At 31.8% G+C, this 22,240-nt stretch overlaps 1 protein-coding gene across 11 annotated transcripts in view; it reads left to right on the top strand.

Annotated features, from left to right (window-relative positions):
- Nucleotides 1-22,240, top strand: part of LOC105363937 (CUGBP Elav-like family member 1) — a 418,414-nt gene that overhangs the window by 255,314 nt on the left and 140,860 nt on the right. For all 11 annotated transcript variants that reach the window (XM_011501754.1, XM_011501755.1, XM_011501760.1 and 8 more), the window contains one exon: nt 11,604-11,773. In XM_011501754.1, coding sequence (XP_011500056.1) covers nt 11,604-11,773 — 170 coding nt within the window. The remainder of the gene's footprint in view (nt 1-11,603; nt 11,774-22,240) is intronic.

Below are 22,240 nucleotides of genomic sequence, written 5' to 3'. Positions count from 1 at the left end.
TGCATAACTGTAAGTACGACATTATGAGATGAATATTCGTTCGTGGGCCATCCATGGCAAGCACTGCAGCTGCCGTGAAAGTGCATTTCAATTGCATCTGCCGGTACCTATTATAATAAATTTGACGACTCGACTCATGCGTGAACGCCAACGCGATTACCCCATAAAGCAAGTGGCCGTTGTCCAGTGTAATTTTTTAAAATCCACCAGTAGGACCGAATCGTCGCGAGTCGGTGGGTTCATAAATATGTTGTTGTTTCACTAAAAAGAAAAAAGATGAAAAACTAGAGTGATGGTTCATCGACCCTAACGAAGATTCTCGGGATGTGAATGTGAAATTTTGAAAGGACGAAAGAATGATTGGATGAGATAGAACTCATTTTGCCATCGCGAAAATGCTGAAATAAAGACATGATCGAGGCATTGTTTGTGCATAGATCGAGAATGGGTGTGGGTATTGAGAGATGTGCGTGCGCGCATGCATACATATATAAATAGGCGTTCGGACGTGTAACAGCCATCCGAGCGATAAAATCCTAAAAGTATTTTACAATCTCGATAGGTTGCACAGCCTTCCTGTCTCTCCACCTACCCGCGTGACCTCGTTTGAATTTCAATGGCTCGCGGAAAATTCATCGCTTTCCCATTGGGTTTTATACAGTTTCGCGCTTTAAAAGCCCGCCCGGACCGGTAATAACCTCTGCGCCTCGACCCCGGAACGAAAGCGGGGCTCTCTCTCTCTCTCTCTCTCTCTCTCTCTCTCTCTCTTAATGCGCGTTTGCGTGTGACGGATTTACGTAAATGTCATTTCTAGAGTTTCTTTGAGTGGTGTTAGCGCAATGCGCGAAGGATAACCTGATTAGCGACAATGCTTCCCTTGCGGCTTGCATTCTCCACTCCTAGTCGCGCTTGCTGCTACTCTCTTTGTCGCTCCCCTTTGTCGCCCGCTAATACCGAAGATATCGTCAACAGACCGATTGAATTATTAAAGGTCTTTCTCGTGTTCACGGTACCTGCGCGCGTTCGAAGCTCCGTTCTTGTTTAAGTGAACGCATTGACGTTACGTTCACATTCCTGCGCCGAGTCGACCCCAGACCCCGTCGAGATATGAGAATACATAAACGTTTTGGAACGAAGCTGTAGGGCTTTTCAGAATAGCCTTTTAAACGAATTTGGCCGCGCAAATCTATGCACAAAAGAGACTCTGCATCCGTGAATTCTTGCACGACCAATTTCTTGCTCGAGCTTTTTCACGTAAACTGAAAAAAAAATTATATACACGCGCTTGTGTATATTCAATCTAAATACGAATTGTGTTTTGAATAGTTTTAGCAATAGCGTTCGAGGCTTATTTTTCTCCTATTATTTTTGACGTTTTATTATATAAATAGGATTGAAATATCAATTATTTCGTTAAAAAAAAATAATAATAATAAAAATAAACAAAAAGCTAAACAAAACAAAATGATAACGAAAAAAACTATCTCAAGAACAGCATAAAAATTATTTCATTGTCAGTTGTCAAACGAGAAGAAAGTGAAAAAGGAATTACAGACAATCATATTGTTGATTTTATGGATTTGTATTCTAATGTTAATTCGAATTGTCGAAACAATAATAATATCATCGTTTATAACTAAGAGAATTATCATTTATTTGTAATATATTCTCTCGGGAGTCAAATGAAATAAGATAATTATATAAATTTACCGGATACATTAGATAATGTGCTTACCATTGACGACACATCCATAAATAATAACATATTCTGTATTGTTTAAAATGTATTTAATATGTAGAAGTGCGATAGGAAAATATTTAAATTGTGAGAAAGAGGAGCTATCCAAATACAAATGAATTTTAAAACAATTACCAGAAATGAAGAGAAAAAAACGGAGAAAAATGTAGAAGATTATAAGTGAATTATTAATGATTTTCAATTATTAAAATAAAAATAATCAAACGACATATGACATATAAAAATGAAAATAAAGATTGTTAAAATACGAGCAACTATCATCCCAAAATTATATGTATAATGAACGATAATTTATTGAAATAACCGAGTATTATCAAAAATACAATTATTAGTTATATATTCAATTCAAGTTATATGAAAATTCGTAAATTAAATATAGAAAAAAAACTTTATTTTATTTTTTACTTGGTGTATGAAATGAGAATAGAATAGGAAACAAAATGTTTTAAAATTTCTGGACCTCTTATTTGAAATTTATTATATTGTACACAAATGTTATTTATTCACGTGCGCTTGAATTGCCAATGGCTGTTTTTAATTTACAATTCTTCACTTTGCATTCTCGAATTGTTAATTGTACGATGCTATCGATATCTGCATTATCGGTTAAATGAAAATTCTCTCCAAGCACTCCTCGTAAATTAAATTTTAGTTCAAAATTCTGACTTAGGTGAACGTCATTGTAAGGCACTTGATATTCTTAATTTTTTTTTAATCTACAGACATGATGAGAAGATTAATCTAACTAAACATAAATTATATATATATATATATATATATATATATATATATATATATATATATATATATATATATATATATATATTATCAGCGATAGAGCAAAATAAATAAAATTAACGATAATATTTCATAACAAAATACTAATTTGAGTAATATTACCAGGTGCGAAATTACAAGGTAAAACAGTCGAGCTAATTATTAAATTATTATTATATATTTTGTAAGCATTTACAATTTGAGTGGAGAACTTGAGTGGTGTAGAATTAAATAAGAATTTAATTTACGACTTTTACAAAGCTGGAATTTCAATTTTCTTTTCAAATTTAATAATAAATGCATTATAATATTCTAATTCAGTAAAAATAAGTTTTCTTCTCGAGGAGATATCAGTATTTCTATAGAGAAGAAAAAGTTGTCTCTAAATGAATGAAGGACCGAGCTCAACATTATATTAAAAATATACAAGAAGAGAAACGAAGCGCTTGTACGAAAGGAAGTTTTCATAAGCTTTTGCGAATCAAACTATACATTGTAATACTAATGATTCGCATACTTTTGACAAGTGGCTCGACCAGCGATTCAGACGTCTTGATTCGCTTACTCCAAGGGTCTTTTCAACAATAGTTCCTCCGAGTCTTCTTCCTTACTCCGTATGCATTTAGTCGTCGCAAAAAGGAGAGTTATGCTCTCTGCGACGAATTGAGTGGCTCTTCTCTCTCTCTCTCTCTCTCTCTCTCTTAGCTAAAAAAGGACTAGCTGGAGACATCAGTTGCTCGATCTTTTTACGTCTCTGTCTGGAGTTGGCCGCGTGCATGGTAACGACTCCACCGCCGTCGCCGCCGCCGCCGTCGCCGCCGTCAGCGACAACGAGCAATACAAGATAATTGCATTGGGCGTCGTTATTAAGCCACATTTACGGAAAGAGCATTACGTTAATGGCATTAGCCGCCTTATGAAATTGAGTTCTTAGCTCTTCCCTCCGGGGTCGGAGTCTGCGCTACGCTCGCTGGAGCTAACATTGTCGTGCGCTCGCAATGAAATTAACGGCCGCGGCCGTGTGCCAACTCGGGCTTGCTATGCGCTGCTGCGCCTTCGCTTTTGCGTTTGCCTTTGCCACCCAACTTCCCCCCCCCCCACCTCTACCGCCCACCGTCACCCCTATCAAGACCCCCGCCAAATCTGATTATGCATTTCATCGTCTTATACTTTCCCCTCGGACTCGGGCAATGAAGTTTAGAGTTCTTTGATTCATGGCCTGCCATCTCTCCTGTGGCCGATTTACTTTCTCACACGCACACACCCACACCCAGCCACGCTCATTCCCCATACACAATACTTATGCTCGAACTCCGCCCCGTTACCAAATAAACAAAGCAAAAAATCAGCTTCCCTCACCCTCGCGAATAACATTTTAACTCCGAGAGGAAGGCATTTTCTAGCGAGTAGTGATTCATTGTCTCATCCAATGATCTCGAAAATTACCTTCTTTACGCCTATACCCGATCCCCTACCATTACCAAATCTTATGGTTACGCGCATCCCGACAGCTCTCCGTATTACCATATCTTCCCTTTAACCCCCCTCACTCTCTCTCTCTCTCTCTCTCTCTCTCTCTCTCTCCATCCCTCCCTCTCGATCCCCCTACCCGCCCAATTTTTTCCTCACTTTCATTCGCGCGTTCCAAGAAACTTTACACTTACCATAATAATATGAAATTTATGCACTTCATTTCGCAAAACGTTTAACGATGATGGGAGCACGGACGTACTTACGTTGAAATAAACTTGATTCTTTTTTTTTTTTTTTTTTCATACAGATGAATTTTTCAATTATATCGAAAGAACATTTTTAGTCGATTAATTTTAACGAACTAGTTCAATTAATTGAATTGTCCTAGGATATTTCTCCTTTGACATAAAATACAGTACATTGCTTTCGAAATAGCTTTTAGAAAAAATCATTTGCTTATACTTTTAACCTAAAATACTCATTTACTTTAAGCTGAAATATATAAGACATAAATCATAAGCAATAAACGTATGCTTAAATATAATAAGATCAACACACTTCTCATATTTAATTAAAAGTTAAACTTAAATTTATTTCTTGTGAACACAAATTGTAGAATTTTCAATTTCGTTAAACTTAATCTTTAATTAACGCGTTCATTATATTTCATGAAAATATTATCTCAAATCTTATCGTAAAATCTATTTAGATTCAACCGAAATTCAAATGTATCTAATGTAATGGTAATTGAATAAAAAAAAGGTATCGACTAAATTGAGTGGCTACAACAACAATGATCGATCACATCATAAAAACGAATAGAGAAATTCTATTAAGGAATGAAGGCGATACAAGGATAGATAAAATGACATAATAATTTATAAATATCATATATAAAGATATACAGACGTACAACATCTGAATGATTAATTAAGTAGAGATTAAGAAAAGATCATCCAGTCTTTTCCACCAAAAGCAACGGCAAAACAACATGCCATAGGTGTGTGAGTGAGCGGAACAAGCCAATATACATTTCAGCAGAGAAACTACTTTAGTTGTTACCAGCCGATTTCGAAGCAGAAAAAAAACCGGCAAGCAAAAGCCTTGCAAAAATCGCTAGGGAAAAGCGAGTAAACAATTAGAAGTGGACTCACGTGAAAGCCATCACTCAACGCGGTGTCGTATATCCTAGCATCCTTTTAGTCTAAGGGATTTTTAACGTATCCATCGACAGTTGTGAAAAACTTTCTCTTTGTCCATTGAACCTCCTCTTTTGTCGAGGGAAAAAAAAAAAAAAAACAAAAAAAAAAACAAAAAAAGGAATGAGAAAAAAGTCACGTATCAAATATATCGAATAAAATAGCCTTTAAAATAAATTTATTTAACATTCATTTCATCCTTAATATAATCACTAATCTTCTATGCAAATAATAGTTAATAATTCTTTTTCACGTTCAATCTAATCAATGTGATGGAAGTTTTATACTAAAAGTAAGCATGCATACTAAATTATATTATTTAAAAATGGGAATTTTATGAAAATAGGTGTAATAAAAGCAAAATACGAATTCAACCACAAAATACAAATGAATGTAGTAAAGGATGACGGAAAATTATGTCTCTATACAAGTATGTTAGACTTAATTAGTACATGGCTACATTTTAATTCCACTTCTTTCTACAATTCTAATGCGAATATAAAAACTGTGATTTAAATTCGCGTCCAGTGCTTTTTCTGGCATTATATTTTATGGAATTTTCGTATTATCATATTAGATTAACTTTTAAATGTATGAAGATAATTTTTCATGAATTTAATTTTAGCTCACTGAATAAAAACGAGCATAAGAAATTTTTTTTAAATATTACTATGCGATCACAATGTTACTTTCTTTTTTAAACGAACGCAATAAGAATATATTAGGATTGTACTGCGTGAAGTAACAAATTGCATTTGAAGCATAAAATAGAAAAATACTTGAAATCTTTTATATTCTCTGTATCTAATGCGGTTCAACGTAATTTTCACCCAGTCGTTTTAAGCATTAATTTTCTCAATATTTTTACTATTTTTTTTTTTTTTTTTGCTTTTCTCTTATTTTATTTTTTATTTTTACTACTCGATAAATCTGAAATGAGTACAATAATCAAAAAAAAAAAAAAAAAAAAAAAAAAAAAAAAAAAAAAAAAAAAAAAAAAAAAAAAAAAAAAAAAAAAAATAGAAATAAATACATCGTAAGAATTAAGTTAACAAATAATCATTTGGTGATGTTCAAAGTAAACACGCTTTTACACTTTATCGTAACATTGAAATTCATATTTGAATTCAAATTTTTATGCTAAACTGTATTTTTCTATTTTCGAATAAATAAAGAATAAATTTTCTAACGATTGTACACATAATATACTTACTAGCCCTAATGTTAAAATATTATAAAATAAATAATACTCCAATAATAGTCCATCACATTTTTATTAATACTTTTACAATATTTCATAAAATTCATTATCGAACAGTGAACGGAATTGGTTAATTTTAAATAAGTATTTGCATAAAGCATGCTATTAAATATTCCAGGTCGATTTAGAAATGCTGAAATTGCAGTTTATGGTGGGTCGAAAACGTCGAAGAGACATAATTAAAATCAATGTAGTCAAGACACTCGAAAATTCTATAGAAAAGCTAAAGAACAGGGCGATTTTACACGGGAGAAGAGTGCCGTGTCAAAGAATCGTAAAAAGAGCGCAGAAGGAAAGGATGTGTGAGTGGATGAATAAATACTTCTAATGAGCAGGGAAATTGACGAGCCGTCCAAGGGTACTCGAATACGACGACACTTTATATGTGTACATGCACATACATATCGTGCTGCGTGATATCTTTGTTCCTTGTTAATTTCGAAAAAGACAATATTTTTCACTCCGCCCTCCCAACCCCTCCTTCCTCTCTTGCTCTCTTGCTCTCTTTCTTTGCAGCCGATGAAAACTCCCCACGGAGATATATTGCAAAGGGGGTACTATTGCAAATGAATGAGATAGAATGTGTTGGAGATCAAATCTGTGACAATTTAAATATCAAACGGTCGCCCAACACTCGACGACGGCGGGAGAGCGGGGGAGGGGAGGTATATTGGTGAAAAGAGCACGGATCTCTTGTTGCAAAGCCGATAAGTCGAAATCTGTTTTCTTGTGATTTCAATTGATTCGTGACGTAGCCTTAATTATTATATCTTTTGATTCATCCACCATTGGATTTTTTTTAACTTTAACATTGCGCTAGACAAATTCATAAAGAATTTTTTCTTCTAATCTAAAATAATTTTAAATCCATAAGGTATTTCTATAAATAGTAGGAAAATAAATATTAAGCTTCATAATTATTCAGCAATTTACACTGCTTTTCATGCACCCGTCCTAGTGATAAATTTTTTGCAAGACGATGCAAGAAATCACTCCATTTCATTGGAAATTTTTGTCGTGGGATTACGTATAGATAAGAATTATTTTTAAATATCGTTAGATCAATACAACATTTATAAATTATACGATTATCTGGAATTATTATATAAAATATATGGAATTTATATGGCACGGTATTTGTAGATTTATTTTCACATCTTGGCTATTGATCGAACAGACTTTTGTCTATTTATAAATAGTATTGAATAATTATTTTATTCATTTCAAGAGTGCCGTATACCAGCTATTTTTTATTTGATTTTTGTCAAAATTATAATTTACATTATTCATCTTTCCATGTAACATGCTATAAAATTATAATACATCTAAGGTTAATAATATTAAAAAAAAAAAAAAAAAATACTAAAACCTAAAGTGCAAGCCCCTTGTCTGTAGTGCATTTTTTTAATATTATTGCAAATAATAGAAATATTCAATTTATGTATGGACTTCAAAGCGACACTTTACAATGTTTTTCGCCCTTTTCAATTGATTAAATACATTCGCGTGTTTTTAATTTCTTTCAACAACGTATACAAACGTATACAAAAACGAAATATATATATATATATATATATATATATATATATATATATATATATATATATATATATATTTGCATAAGAATAGTATGCACTCGTGTGTTTTATATAGTAAAGTGACTGATCGATGAGTTTTATTATTTTTGAAAATATATCGTTTTAACTGTGTTTAATGAAGCTTCATCACGAGGTGCTGGAATTGCGCATCATTTTTCAACTGTGATCAATTAATTTACACAAACGCGGATAATTATCCTCTTGCGTAACTAAAATATTTCAGATATTATAAATAACCAATGTTTTTAATCTTACATAATTAATTTGTTGATGATTTTATTTTATCATGTATGAAATTCTGACGCAAGCAGTCAAATCTCTTTACTCGTTTCATCAATTGGGAAATTTTGAAACCTTAGCGATCGATTGTTTTGAGGCTTATAATTTTACTTATATGTTTAAAATGATAAATTTATGTTTTTAAAACAATAGCAAAAGGTGAATAAATAATATTTAGTTGAGTGCAATATACTTGTAAAGCCTATATAATAAACTAAAGCACATCAAATTTGTTTTCATAAAAAACATAAGCAATAATTTTACCTTCAGCATATAAATTAATTTTACTTTTATTCAATTGACAACATATTTTATTCGTTATATATATATATATATATATATATATTTGTTCTATTTTATTAATTGAAAGTATTTTCATTTATATAGCTTATGTAATTTTGTATAATACAAACATTCAATTGCATATTATAGGCAAGGTTTTTACTTTTTTATTATTCCACATTTTCAATATACCGTATAATAATATTGATATTGTTACAATTTCACATAAATTTATGTTATTTATTAAATACAATAAATACTTCAAAGATATTTTTGTCAAAAAAAAAAAAAAAAAAACTGTTATTGTGAAAAAAAACGATATTGTATAGATGTCCTCTCTATTCTCTCCCTCGCTCTCTCTCACTCTCTCTTCCCTCTCCGTAAAAGTATTACTCCAATTTTCAAAACTTATTTTATGACTTTATTTAAATACATTTATAATTTATATTTTTCAGTTATAGTTTATTTCACTTACTTTTTCGAGTTTTTTCCTCAAGAACAATATATATTTTATACTTTATATATTTTTCAATTATAATAAATTAAGTATTCTTAATAAAAAAAACATACCTTAAACTAATAACAATGTCATTCTATATTATTTAAATAGTCAAAATTTATATATGAATTTTTTCCCTCCAAATAATTAATTTATATATATATATATATATATATATATATATATGGCTTTAAAGAAGAAAAATCCAATATAAATAATTTAAGTTAATAATATTTAATATTTAAAAAATACTTGTAAGAATCATCCTCGAATCATTTTTATGAGAACTCCGGGCCTTTTACGTTCGCAGGAACTAATTAGTCTGCTTGCATAATTGAATGCCTTCACTTTACATCTTTTGACCCTTTTTCTTCGCTTCATTTCTTTGCTCCTCGACGTATCTCAATTTGATTCGATTACTGCTCGTATAAATAAAATAAGCTAATTTTTCGCATTTATAATGAATGTCGGAATCCCTAACTCTTTCATTGGCTCTATTACGTTTGTTCGCTTTGCTCGCTTCTTTATTTGTTCTATTTTTGTCAATATCTTTTTGTTTTAATGTTGTCCTCTATTTTATATTGGCTGTTGGAGCAATTCACTATAAAATAAACACAATAGGAATACAGAAATCGGAATAAAGAACAGAAAATTTATATCGACGTACTATCTAGTTGGGAAATTGAATTGTCCACGGAGGAAAGCAGATGAAGTAAGTGAGGTGGCAAGGACGGTGTGAGAGGCGGGTAGATGGGGGTGGAGACATTGAGAGAGAGAGTGAGAGAGAGAGAGAGAGTGAGAGAGAGGGCGAAGAAAAGAGTTACCGATGTCTTAGGTATTAGGGAGGTGGTGGAGTGTGGGGAGTGAGGTGAAGGTACCAAGGGCTGCAAAGTGACGACCTTCCTTAAATCTTCGGACTCGCGAAGGAAGTGCGAAATTCGTAGATAGTTGTCGGTGGTGCAGCGCAAGCACCGGGACTATTTAACGGTCCCGAGAGAGGTGTTATACAAGATCGGCGCGGCTGCGCGCAAATACTCACCTCCGTCCCTCCCCTCCTCTTTCCTCCCAGTAAATTCGCCCCGTATATAAGAGGGCAACCTCTAAAATATTGTCGAAGTTTCGAAAGCTGGGCCACCGGAAACGAAACTCCCGGAAAGCATTGTTCGTCGAAGGCTTGCCCCGGCAACTTCCACCGAATCGCCACATACATTATACTACCGAGTGGCGAAGGGGACACGCTCGGTATCCTTAACTTTGTGCCTCCCTCTCAGGCCTCCGAGCCTTCCTCCTGCCGAGTTCAGCCCATTTTTCAGATTCTTACCGCTCCTTATCCTCTTTGCCTTTTAACTTTTTTATTCAAAAAACCAAACTTTATTCAAACGAATCACCTGGGCCCTCGCTCCCTGACAAAGAGTCCAACATTTCAAGTGAATTTAAACTTCTGAAAATCCCTTGGGAGACGGCGATGGCGGCGCTGTTAGAGATGTTTTTTAAAAGCGATTTTTCTCGATACCGTACCAACTCCTTTTAAGCAGTTGAGCATTCTGAAGAGTTTCCTAATGTTGTTTAAGTTTTTCAAAAATATTTTTAAATATTTACAGAGTAACGATCATTTAATCATAAGATTACATAGCTATCGCAGTTTTATGAATATTTTGTCTCTATATGCTGTGGCTTATTTATAATAATCATTATGATCGTTTATACGATTGATTTTCCTTTAAAATAATCAATTTTCGTGTTTCTAAATTATACGAATTATTTGTTATTTTATGCTTTTTCATAAAGACAGGTCAACAAACTAAGTGCAAGTGAATGTCGACTTGGCCAGAAAATTTTTGCCTACATACTTAATACTCAATTGAACTTTAAGAAATTAAAGATCTATCGGCAAACAAAAAATGATGTCATCCGTCTATGATATTGATACTATAAATATTTCCTTCGCCTTTCTATCCATCAACACTCTCTCGATTCATTTTTAAACCGTCTACATTTCAATAAAATGTATAAACATAATGTTTAAATACCCAATAAATTAATTACCAATCATTATAAAAATCTCATATAATCGTTAATACTCCCTTAACGTTTCCGTCTAATTAAAAGTTTTTAAACTTAGACGATAAACAGCTCTCATCAAGCACCTGAAAAAATGTTTAATTGTCATATAAACAGCAATATGTCTTAAAAATATATTAAATAGTTGATTATCAGCATTGTTAATTTAATGAATTCATATGTGATTTCGAAAATACGTAAAACACGAATCTTACTTATTACATTAGATATTAAATAAAATAATGCTAATCAAATATGACAATCCCGTACGGAAAATTTGTTTAAATATTATAAGGTATTTAACTTAATTTAATATTTATTCTTAAATGCTAGTATCTCAAAAAATAAAATAAAATAAACATTTATAATAATAAAAAAAAAAAAAAAAGCTTGTAATGCTTTATTTTTGTTATAGTATTATGAACAACAATAGCGTGGAGAAGCCAGATCCTGATAATATTAAGATGTTTGTTGGCCAGGTACCTAAAGATATGGACGAGAACGATCTTCGAACTATCTTCGAGGAGTTCGGTCGCGTTCACCAAATCAATGTACTACGTGATAAGTACACAGGCAGCAGTAAAGGTAAGTCATAAGAATAAATAATACGGATTAAAATAAAAGGAATAGAGAATACAGTGAAATTATGAGATAAGTATGACGATATGGATACATCGTTATGATAAAGATGGATAAAAATATCTTGGATCAACGTACTAATGACTAAGCGTAGCGATCAATGAGAATGACGTATGTGCTGCGGGAGATAATCACAAGACTCAACGACATATTAACCACATGGAAGAATGCCGTATAATGTATCTGCCGAAGATCAAATCCCCGCGATCTGCCACATTTTAATCATTGTGTCACTAATATTCTTAGATATTATATATATATATATATATATATATATATATATATATATGTATTGTCTAGCCTCTCATTAATTCATCGTGTTATACGCGATATAATCGGACTATTTTAAGTAAGCCAATTGTCGAGTCACTGGTAAACTAATTTTTTGAGTAAATCTGATTAAGCTATGTTATTTGGAGAAGCCACGATTCAACTTCGAGTAAGCCGATTAACAAACGATTAGCTCTTGTCCATTTAAAACATGCAATGCTTTTTCCAATGTGGTACGCCTTTGCACAGTTCGATTTAGCTTGGGAATCGTCAGCGTAACTCTTGTTATTTTATGAATTGCATTACCGTTTAGTAAAATTCTATTTTTTAATTGAAACTTTCATAATACAAGTTTGAACAACCGAATGATTAGATTATACTTTAATTTCTAATGTATTTTCTAAAATTATATATAACGGTAAGAAATTTTTTATACTAACAGTCAAATAATTGAAATACATATATATGATTGAAAATACGCGCTACCGTAGTGTAGTTGAAGAAATAAAAAGTATGTATAAATATATATAAATATTTATATATAATTCATACTTAGTTTTGTTTTCCAATGTTCTCAGCATCCGTTATATCGTATAAAAAAATATGCATTAATAATGTATATAAAAATTAATAATATATGTATGGGTATATACATGGGCAAGTGTATAATGTGCTCGCGCGCGCTCACGCACACATACTTTTTTTAGTAATAGAACTGTCACATCCATATGTCGCTAAATTGACTTGGATAACAAGAGAAACCGTGAAAATAGACGTTCCATTACAAATAAGAGAGCGCACAAAGATTTTTGCTTATATCATATACATATACTGTTAGATCTGCTATAAAATAATGTCTTTGACTGATATGGAAATAGAAATAAAATATCTTTGTAAATCGCCGAAAAAGAATCTCATAATATTTCATAAACTAATTAATACTAAATAATAAATTTAAATTATATTAAGATTAATATTAAGATTAATAATATATTATTATAGGCAGCTGTAAAGCAATAATACCTTATAAATATATGTTATCGACTCTATACAAATAATATTTGAATTTCCTCCGGGAAATATTACTTTTTTTGTTCGAAGAAACTAACATTATAGGAGTTGAATAATTTTAAACGACAGCTATAAGTATGGGAAAATTAGATGATTTAAATATCGTTGTTGAATTTAATTTTAATTTATAAATATTAATATTAATATTTACTTTGAGTGTTTATGTATTAATTTGGAGATGCTTAACAAAATAAAGAAACAAAATGATAAAATAAATGGCGAAAAGTACAATGAGAAAGTAAAAGTGAGTGCAGAAAGATTGAAAAATTCTTCGCTACTGGAAACACATGGATGCGTTTTCACATACACAAGCTTATAAAAGTCGAGGAAAAGTCGGAGATGGAAAATTGATGGAGAGAAAAGCAAAGCTCATTTTGTTTGCAAGTATATTCGTAAGTTTATTGATCGCAGAGGACAAAACTTGGGTTGTATAAGATCTAGGTAGGCACATCACGACTTCGCGACACTCCACTTTCTCTTATGATCCTTACTGAATGAATCTCTTCTTCATCTCGAACTTACTGGCTTTTCTCTTTTACACAAAATTTACGATGAGCTCCAAGTCACAGTTGACGGGATGTCAAATACACTTACTTAATTGGCGTTCTATGATGCTCTCCTCCAAATCGTGCATATGGAAGATTTCAATTGGAATTATTCCAACGAAATACGTATTTCATTAAAATATGTGAAATATTCATATAAAATTCAGGAATAAAAATATTAACATTTAATATACTATAAAACATCAAATAATTTGAGGATATAGGTGTAAAATATAAAAATGAAAATAGAAATAAACAGAAGTATTTTAATTTTATAATTTAAATGTATAAATATATACTGGCCAACCAATTGAATCAATCTATGTTGTCAATTACTTTTATATAATTTATTAATGCGTCTATGACTATTTAAGGAAAGGTATATACAACATTTTACCATTAAATAGCACTACATTTCACTACAATTACAAACTTATAGTTTTAGTTTATAAAATTCATCGGGTTTACAATTCATATTTCAAAACATTAGTCAATTTCTCATTCTCAAATTCAATATTTATATAATGATATGACGAAATAATAATATATCCAGATATTATTAATTCACTCGGTATATTCCTTATATTAGTAATCCGTAAGAGAGAGAGAGAGAGAGAGAGAGAGAGAGAGAGAGAGAGAGAGAGAGAGAGGGAGAGGGAGGGAGGGAGAGAGAGCAAGAATAAATAAAAATTTGATGGTAATTAATTATGAATAATACAAAGTATATAAGAAAATAGGATTTATAAATATTAAAAAATTCGTTTCACATAATAGAGGAAAGATTATTATTCAATGTGTTTCACTAGTTGCGCAACTGAATAGAATAACTGAAAATTATATTAATTTTCCCAATGATTTATTTAAATAAGATTATTGCGCATGCATTTTCATTTTAATAGACTTTAATAAATTAATTATTAAAAAAATTCAATTTCGAATTATTTCAAGCTTTTGTTGGGCGACTCTATATTGTTGTATGCTACTTTAAACAATTAAAATAAATTGCAATATGGTTATAGAAATTTTTGCAAGCTACTTTCATCGAAATATTTTAGCCTCTCGTATAACGTAGTATTATTTTTCGATTAATATATAATCAGATTTTACGCTTAATAAAAACACAGTACAATTAGTGATTCAACTTTGTATGAATGAAAAATAAATTATGGCTATATAATCTATTTAGCCATTAAAAATTAAATGCAAATGTGCGAGACTTGTTGTTCATTGAAGATTAATAAGAATTAAATTCAAAATGTTTAAAACAAATAGAAGAAGATATTACCTCCATTGATTGAATTGCTTTTAATATTTCGTTTTATAATTGAGACGAGTAAGTTAACATTAACATTCTTTACTTTATGCGCGTATTGAAAATTGATATTATTAATATTACCGACATTGGCAATATAAGTGTTTGAATATTAATGAACTTTGATAGATAATGCGATAGTATACTATCGAGATTTAGATTTCCTCTTTAATAAAGATTTTATATCATTTATTTTCTCAAATACTTTATATTGTATAACTTCATGAAAAATTAAAGACTCAATTTTCGTCATGGGTATTGAAAAATATTTAATTATAAATTAATTGTTATAATTTGCAATTGATTGATTTTGTTAACGCTATCGTTGAACAAATATATTTTAAATATATGTAAAGTATAATCAATAATAAAAGATAGAAAAAATTTCATTAAATATTTCAGAATAGCCGGATATAAAAATTCGTGAATCATTCTAATCTTTTAATGAAAAAAAAAAGAAAAAATTTATCAAGTAATTTTTTATAATCGAATATATCCAAATATTAATATTATTCCTCGCAATAATAACAATAATAATAATAAATTATTTTAGTAATGCATGTAATTTTCTCCATAATAGTAATATGATTGCATATTTATAATAGCATTAATATTTTAAATGATTCAATAATATAGTAAATGAATTGCGCATATGAATAGGAATTAATTAAATACAAAATGTTCATGCTCGATCAATATAAAATAGAATAAAGACTTGGTGACTAAAGGAAGTTCCTCAAACGTCTGTAGCATTAATAACTCGACTGGAATCCCTTTTAATCCTATCAATATGCAGATTCTTTGCGAAGGTAATATTTGCAAAGTAATCCGGTCACTATCAACAACGAGATCTGTTTTCCAATGGACTTATTATTTTAATGCTTTAAAATCTCAAGCAAAAAAATCAATGAAACATTATCACCAAGAGCCTAAATAACATAATTATAATATCATAATATTAGGATAATACAATTTTACTTTTATTATACTATGCCGTACTCGCTAATTGTTCGATATTTTATCGAATTTGTGATTTAATACGATCGAGAATAATGGAATAATTGTATTTTAAATATAGGAAATTCATCATGCTATAATGAAATATAAAATAACTATCGAATGTCAAGTGAGAGTTTGTCGATTATAGTTGAATATTTTATGCTTGAAAAATAGAGGATTCGTGATTATTTCAATTTTTATCTTACATTAAGTCGATGAGAAAACGTGAAAAATATGAAATTAAATTTTACGTACGGATAAATGAAATTGAGTATATTCAATTTATTTATAATAGAAAGAGATTTTCCTATAAAAAGCAAAATGACGAATTTAATATGTAAATGCTAATGGTATGAGTGATAATATCCGTATTTAATAATTGCAAATGTTCAAAAATTTTTTAGCAGACAGATTATGAATTACATATTTAGTTATGAATCTTTAAGAAAAAGAGATATAATTTTTATCAAAGATTATGCTCACATTAAACAATATTCATTAAGTCATATATTGTTGAAGTTTTTTCATAAAATTTTGTTATTTTAAATTCTGTATATTCTAATTTCATATGGTGATTATTATGAATTTTAATTTAAAAAAAAAAATAACAATAATAATAATAATTGCAAATTTGAAATTCTACAAGCTACTTTGGTGCTATTTAAATATCAAGTTTCTATTCAAAATATTCAAGCGCAATGTTAAAATAATATTCTACGAATATGTAGTTCCTGAATCTACGTAAATTTTCGTTTATATATATTACAATTTCATAATCAGATATTTAATTTCCGAGTTGTTCGTAACTAATCATTGAATTTTGAAATTTTTTTTTTTTCAATTAATACGGTCTTATTATTCTATTATCTCATATGTATGTTTTTTTTTTTTTTTTTTTTTTTTTTAAGTGAAATAAAAAATCACATCTTAGACCTTAGTATCAAAAATTATTAACGATTATTTTAATTGATAAGATTCGAACGAAGCCCGTCGAAATATTAAGTTAATCAGCCGAAATTTGTTGTGATTTTAATCAAAGGACAAGATCGCCGATGTAGGGGCAAAAATGAAATTTTACATATAGAAATGACAGCAATACTTGGGCTGCAAATAATATTTGTATTTTGCAGCGCTTAGCAATATATGGGCTTACACCCGGCACTGATAACAAGGAAATATCAATGGCAAGGGCTTGGTTACATTAGTCTACCTAATCGCGTCGCTCGAATCATTAGGGATTGTCCGTGCTTGCATCCATTGCCAACCGTCGACCGGACAGCCAGATAATTCGATAGCTCGCTCGCACGCATACGCAGTCTGCCTATGAAATTATTGCACAACATATCGCAGCTTTCCCCCGCGAATGCTATATACAGGTGCTGCGTCCCTTCGCATTAGAGCGAAGATGAGCGTGGGTAGGGATGTGCATCGTCGTAACACCATCGGTTGAGCGCCCTCCCTGCCTCCGTCCTCATTTGGGATAGGACGAGAGGTGGGTAAGGAGGAAAAGAAGACGGGCCAACGGCGAGGTGGAGGCGACGGATCAGAAACTACAGGCAAATATTGAGTCTCTCTCACTCTCTCTCTCCTTCCCGCCCCTTGTATTTAAAATCATTCATATTTTCAATGCTTTTTTTCTACTGAAATACGTTCTTGAGTTACTCGTAACGTTTTTATTATAAAGGTAAACGGAATAATTCTTGATGTTTCTTTACTATTTTTCAACTTTTGCCAAAGTTAAAAAATGTTCATAACAGAAATAAAGATCTAATGCATTTATCAACTGATGAAGTAATAAATGTTTATATAACGCAGCATATATATATATATATATATATATATATATATATATATATATATACATACATATACACAGATATTGAACAGCATTCGAATATATTTATAAATACCACAAATTTATGTTTTAAATTTTCTTACGCATCGATATTATATTACTTTGTGAATGCATGTCTTAAAGTATTGTTAATATCCAAAACTTACGTATCAAAATATTCAATGTTTGATAAAGAGGAAAAATGCGCGCCGGCCTTGGTGCGATCCGATTATAGTAAGAATGACATTTTTTCCAGAATTCGAGGTCGATATAGTTTTATAAAAAGACGATGCTTCCGTGGAGATATGATATTTATCGATCGAGTCGTCGCTCAATGCGAGTCTAGTATCGAAGGGCAAAAGGAAGAAAGGACTTAATAGATATAGCAAGTTGTCCAGTCGAAAAGCCAGATTCTCGAGTTCAGCTTGGCTACTACTGTATTGCGGACACTATCGTGTGTATAAATACTGTCGTGCTCAGCCGATGACATTCGTCGCAGTCCAATTTCTCGATTCAGAGTTAGCGAAGGAACAGGAGAGGGTGATGTAGGAGGAGGAGAGATTGGCATTGCCCTGCTGCTCTACGGAAATCGGGAGTTCTCAATTAAAGCGAGTGCAGAATCGTGTTCGCCTTGAGTATACCGTGAGATGAAGAGACAGAGATAGATAGATAGATAGATAGATAGATAGAGAGAGAGAGAGAGAGAGAGAGAGAGAGAGAGAGAGAAGCTTTTGAGAGGCCAAAGCCATTAATTGACTCGCACTACCGTGAAAGCAGCCACTCCAAGCACTGTTATGCCTATATTATATGTGTATAAGTAGTTGTATGAATATCAGTAATTCGTCATCTTGTAAATATATCTTCTACGACGTTTGCCGTTCTTAAAGATAAGTTCTGTCTATATAATAATTTGCTTAGTATTTTGTTATTATATGAAGAATTTGAATGAGTATATATATGGTTAAACAGATAGATCAATATTACTGATTATACATTCTGAATACTGTTCAAAGAATTCAAATGCTAAAATTGCAATTGAAAGAAGCGCTGGAGGAAGAGGAAAGAGAGCGAGAGAGAAAGAGAGAGATAAAGAGAGAGAGAGAGAGAGAGAGAGAGAGAGAGAGAAAGAGTGAGAATATTTTACAAAAGAATATATTTAAACTAATTGATACTAATTGATAATACTAACGGATATTGTGTAAGATTCTGTACAATCGTCAAATATAATATAATCGATGTAGATTGAGAAATTTATACTTTTAAATATTAGGTATAGAAATAATTCATGGAAAAAGTTATTAAGAGCATGTAAAGTCGATATGTACAATAACTTTAATATACAATCCCTATAAAATCAGCTATATAATCAGTTCTACAATATATATGTGTCGGACTGGAAATTCAAATCAGCAATAAATGAAGCATTCACATTGTTACCCCCCAACAGCCGCACTCTGTATCGCTAGCTGTAAAGGTACGAAAACCATACACTTAAGTTTCTTAGTAGCTGCGTTAAAATTTCATACCCTTACTAGTTTCAATTTCAATATCTCTCTCAACCTCGCAACCTTATTTTATCATACATATTATACTGCCATATAACAAAACGGAAAATGGTTTATCAGTAAATTTTATCAGTAAATTGGTATTGAATATATATGAAAATGCAATGTTGTATGACAGAAAACATTTTATTCGTTACTTATTGTATTAGGCGATACAACAAAATTAAAACGAAAAAAAAAAAAAAAAATTAAAAAGATAAAAAATATACCATGAGCATTGATTATACGATCGATGTTTTGTATAGCGTACGATAAAATTTATCCGCAATAGACGAACAATATGCAAATTTTCAATTCTCTCTTATCGGTGATCTTTGCTGTTGTAGCTTCAAATTAGCTTTAAAGGAAGTATTAGAGAGTACGGGGGAAAATCGTTGAAAAGTCGAGATCTAACAACAATAGATAAAAACTAAATACAGTAATATTCGAGTTCGCTAATATTGTTGGACGATGCTGATAACAATTCTACTTTGCTCTTCTCTCTTCTTCCGCGTCTCTGTAATTCCCCATCAGCCCACCGAACTAAATTTAAATTATGAATATTGAACGGGGGATAAGTCTTTTTGACACGCATAATGTCCGAGACGAGGTCACACCCCTTAGTGGAGTTAATAATCTTAGGCGCACACTCATTAAATTGGCTGCTCTATTATTAGCGCAAATCATTAGTCTTTACGCTACACATCGACATTCGATTCTTGATTTGCTCTTGAAGAATTCTCGAGGAGCGTAAGTAGCACGTTTTTAAGTTTTTCTTATGATATCTTATAATAGCCACCGATAAGCATTATCACAATTATTTTCACAATTTTCTACTTCATCCTCGGAGTAAATATGCCAATAGGAAACTAGCGGAGCGTATCGTTAACGAACGGCTACTCGTTATCTAGTCGTGAGCTGATTAGGGAATTGACGGTGATGTTGCTTTCAGAAACTTATACGCCCCGTTAAAATCGGCAATCTATGAAATTACCAAGAGCCACGCAAACGTGCCTTGCTCCTTGTTGGTTAAACGTTTAGTCAAGGATAGGAGCGCGGGAGGAAGCGACAAATGTTAAAAAGAAAGGAAAAAGGTCGAATCGGTGACATTGGGGTCGGATGACATAATCGCGGTCGGATGCGTAGAAGTTTCTTTTGGCCAAACATCGACCGCAAGCTACGGCGGTGAAAATGAAGCACGTGTGGGAGGGGGGCGGGGGAGAGGCTGAGGAAGTAGCGAGGTTAGTACGGGACAGTGAGAGGCTACTGGACATTAGCGGCGTGTCCAAAAAGACCTCGGTCACGTCTTTCTTGTAGCGCTAGCAAAGTTTTATTGGCTGTCGGTAACTATGCTCGGGGGACTGTACAGGGGGACTGTAAAGGGTCCCTTTACGAAGCTCCTTCACGGCTGCTAGTGAGGCTGTCGGTCCCGACTACGACGATCCTTGAATAAACGATGCGAATCTCGTCGAGCTTCTCCCGCTCGCTTTACCGACCGTCCCCTCCTCCCCCTCCCATTCCCACCCCTTGCGAATATATCTTCGATCTTTGATGAGCGCGCGGAGAAATTGTACGATTAGTGTACTATTGATAAGTCGCGCGTTAGATGAGAAAGTTTCATTAAGAGAGCGCTCAATCGCAACTCAAACGATTAATAATATTGCGTCGTAATGAGCAGCATGTTCGTCCAAAAGTGGAATTTATATCGTTCTTTTATGATGTCTTATTGTAGAAATTGTAAAAAGCGAATGGATGGAAAACGTAAAGCATTATTTGATTTGCCATTGCTGAAGATGTTAAAATGAAGAAGCCACGTATCAGTCGTTTAATCAGAAGGATTTGAAAAAATTTTCAATTTCAGCATTGTGAGTGCTTTAGTGAAGGAGATGTACATTTTGAATGTACGACAATTGATAATAAGTAAAGTAAATTGTCTCTAAGATCGTTGTAGAATTTTGTAAAAAGAATACGTGAAATATGTTATAGCCGATAAGAACGTTGAAACAATTAAAATTTCCATTATCGTCTCCAATGTCTGGATGCCATTATTATTATTACACGTGATTTTTCATGTAATTGAAATGGGATAGTTTTACTTTAAATAAACGGAGTTTATTTTATTCTATGTCACGTATGAAATTATATCTTTAATGCAATCTTGACAGATCAGAATAATTCCGTTTTATAGCTGTACACAGTAGTCGATCGTTTTCATTAAGATTAAAAATAGCCACATACTTTTCTACAGAAAATATGTATTGTTAATATAATGTTCTGCTGCATGCGCCATCATAAGATTACATAATTTATTTAGCGCAGCGAAAATAATTGGCCAATAAAAGGTTATTAAATTAAATTTTTTCACAATTCGTATTACTTTCGTTTAAGTTGATAATCGAGAATATTTCAAATGCAGTTGAATAAAAAGTCGGAAACGGGAAAGATTAAACGTAACATTAGTTTTTTGGTAGTCAATTATTCATTTGAATGTTAAGCAGCCTTTTAAGTTATGAAAATAAAGTTATATTTCCGTTTTTGCATTAAGGTCGGGAGGCGCCAGGTAGATTATTGTAGAGATATTTTTTATCTTCGTAAAAGCCTGTAATTTGAAGAGAGGGAGAAAGAACATATGATGCGTCACTAAAATCAATATCACCTGTCGAAAGTGCTCATTCCTCGGAATTTATGTCCTGTGCATAACGAGTGAGCGAAACCTCGTAAGCGTATCTATTTTAAGGTTCGGCTATAACGTTGCTCGCGCATATAATCGATTTCATTAGCTCGTAAATTTCACATTCCCGCAAACCGCAAATTCCATATATATATATATATATATAT

Source organism: Ceratosolen solmsi, unplaced genomic scaffold (genome assembly GCF_000503995.2).
Source record: "Ceratosolen solmsi marchali unplaced genomic scaffold, CerSol_1.0 scaffold23, whole genome shotgun sequence".
NCBI lineage: Eukaryota > Metazoa > Arthropoda > Insecta > Hymenoptera > Agaonidae > Ceratosolen > Ceratosolen solmsi.
Note: the sequence above shows the minus strand (reverse complement) of the source record. Positions and strands in the feature narration are given on the sequence as shown.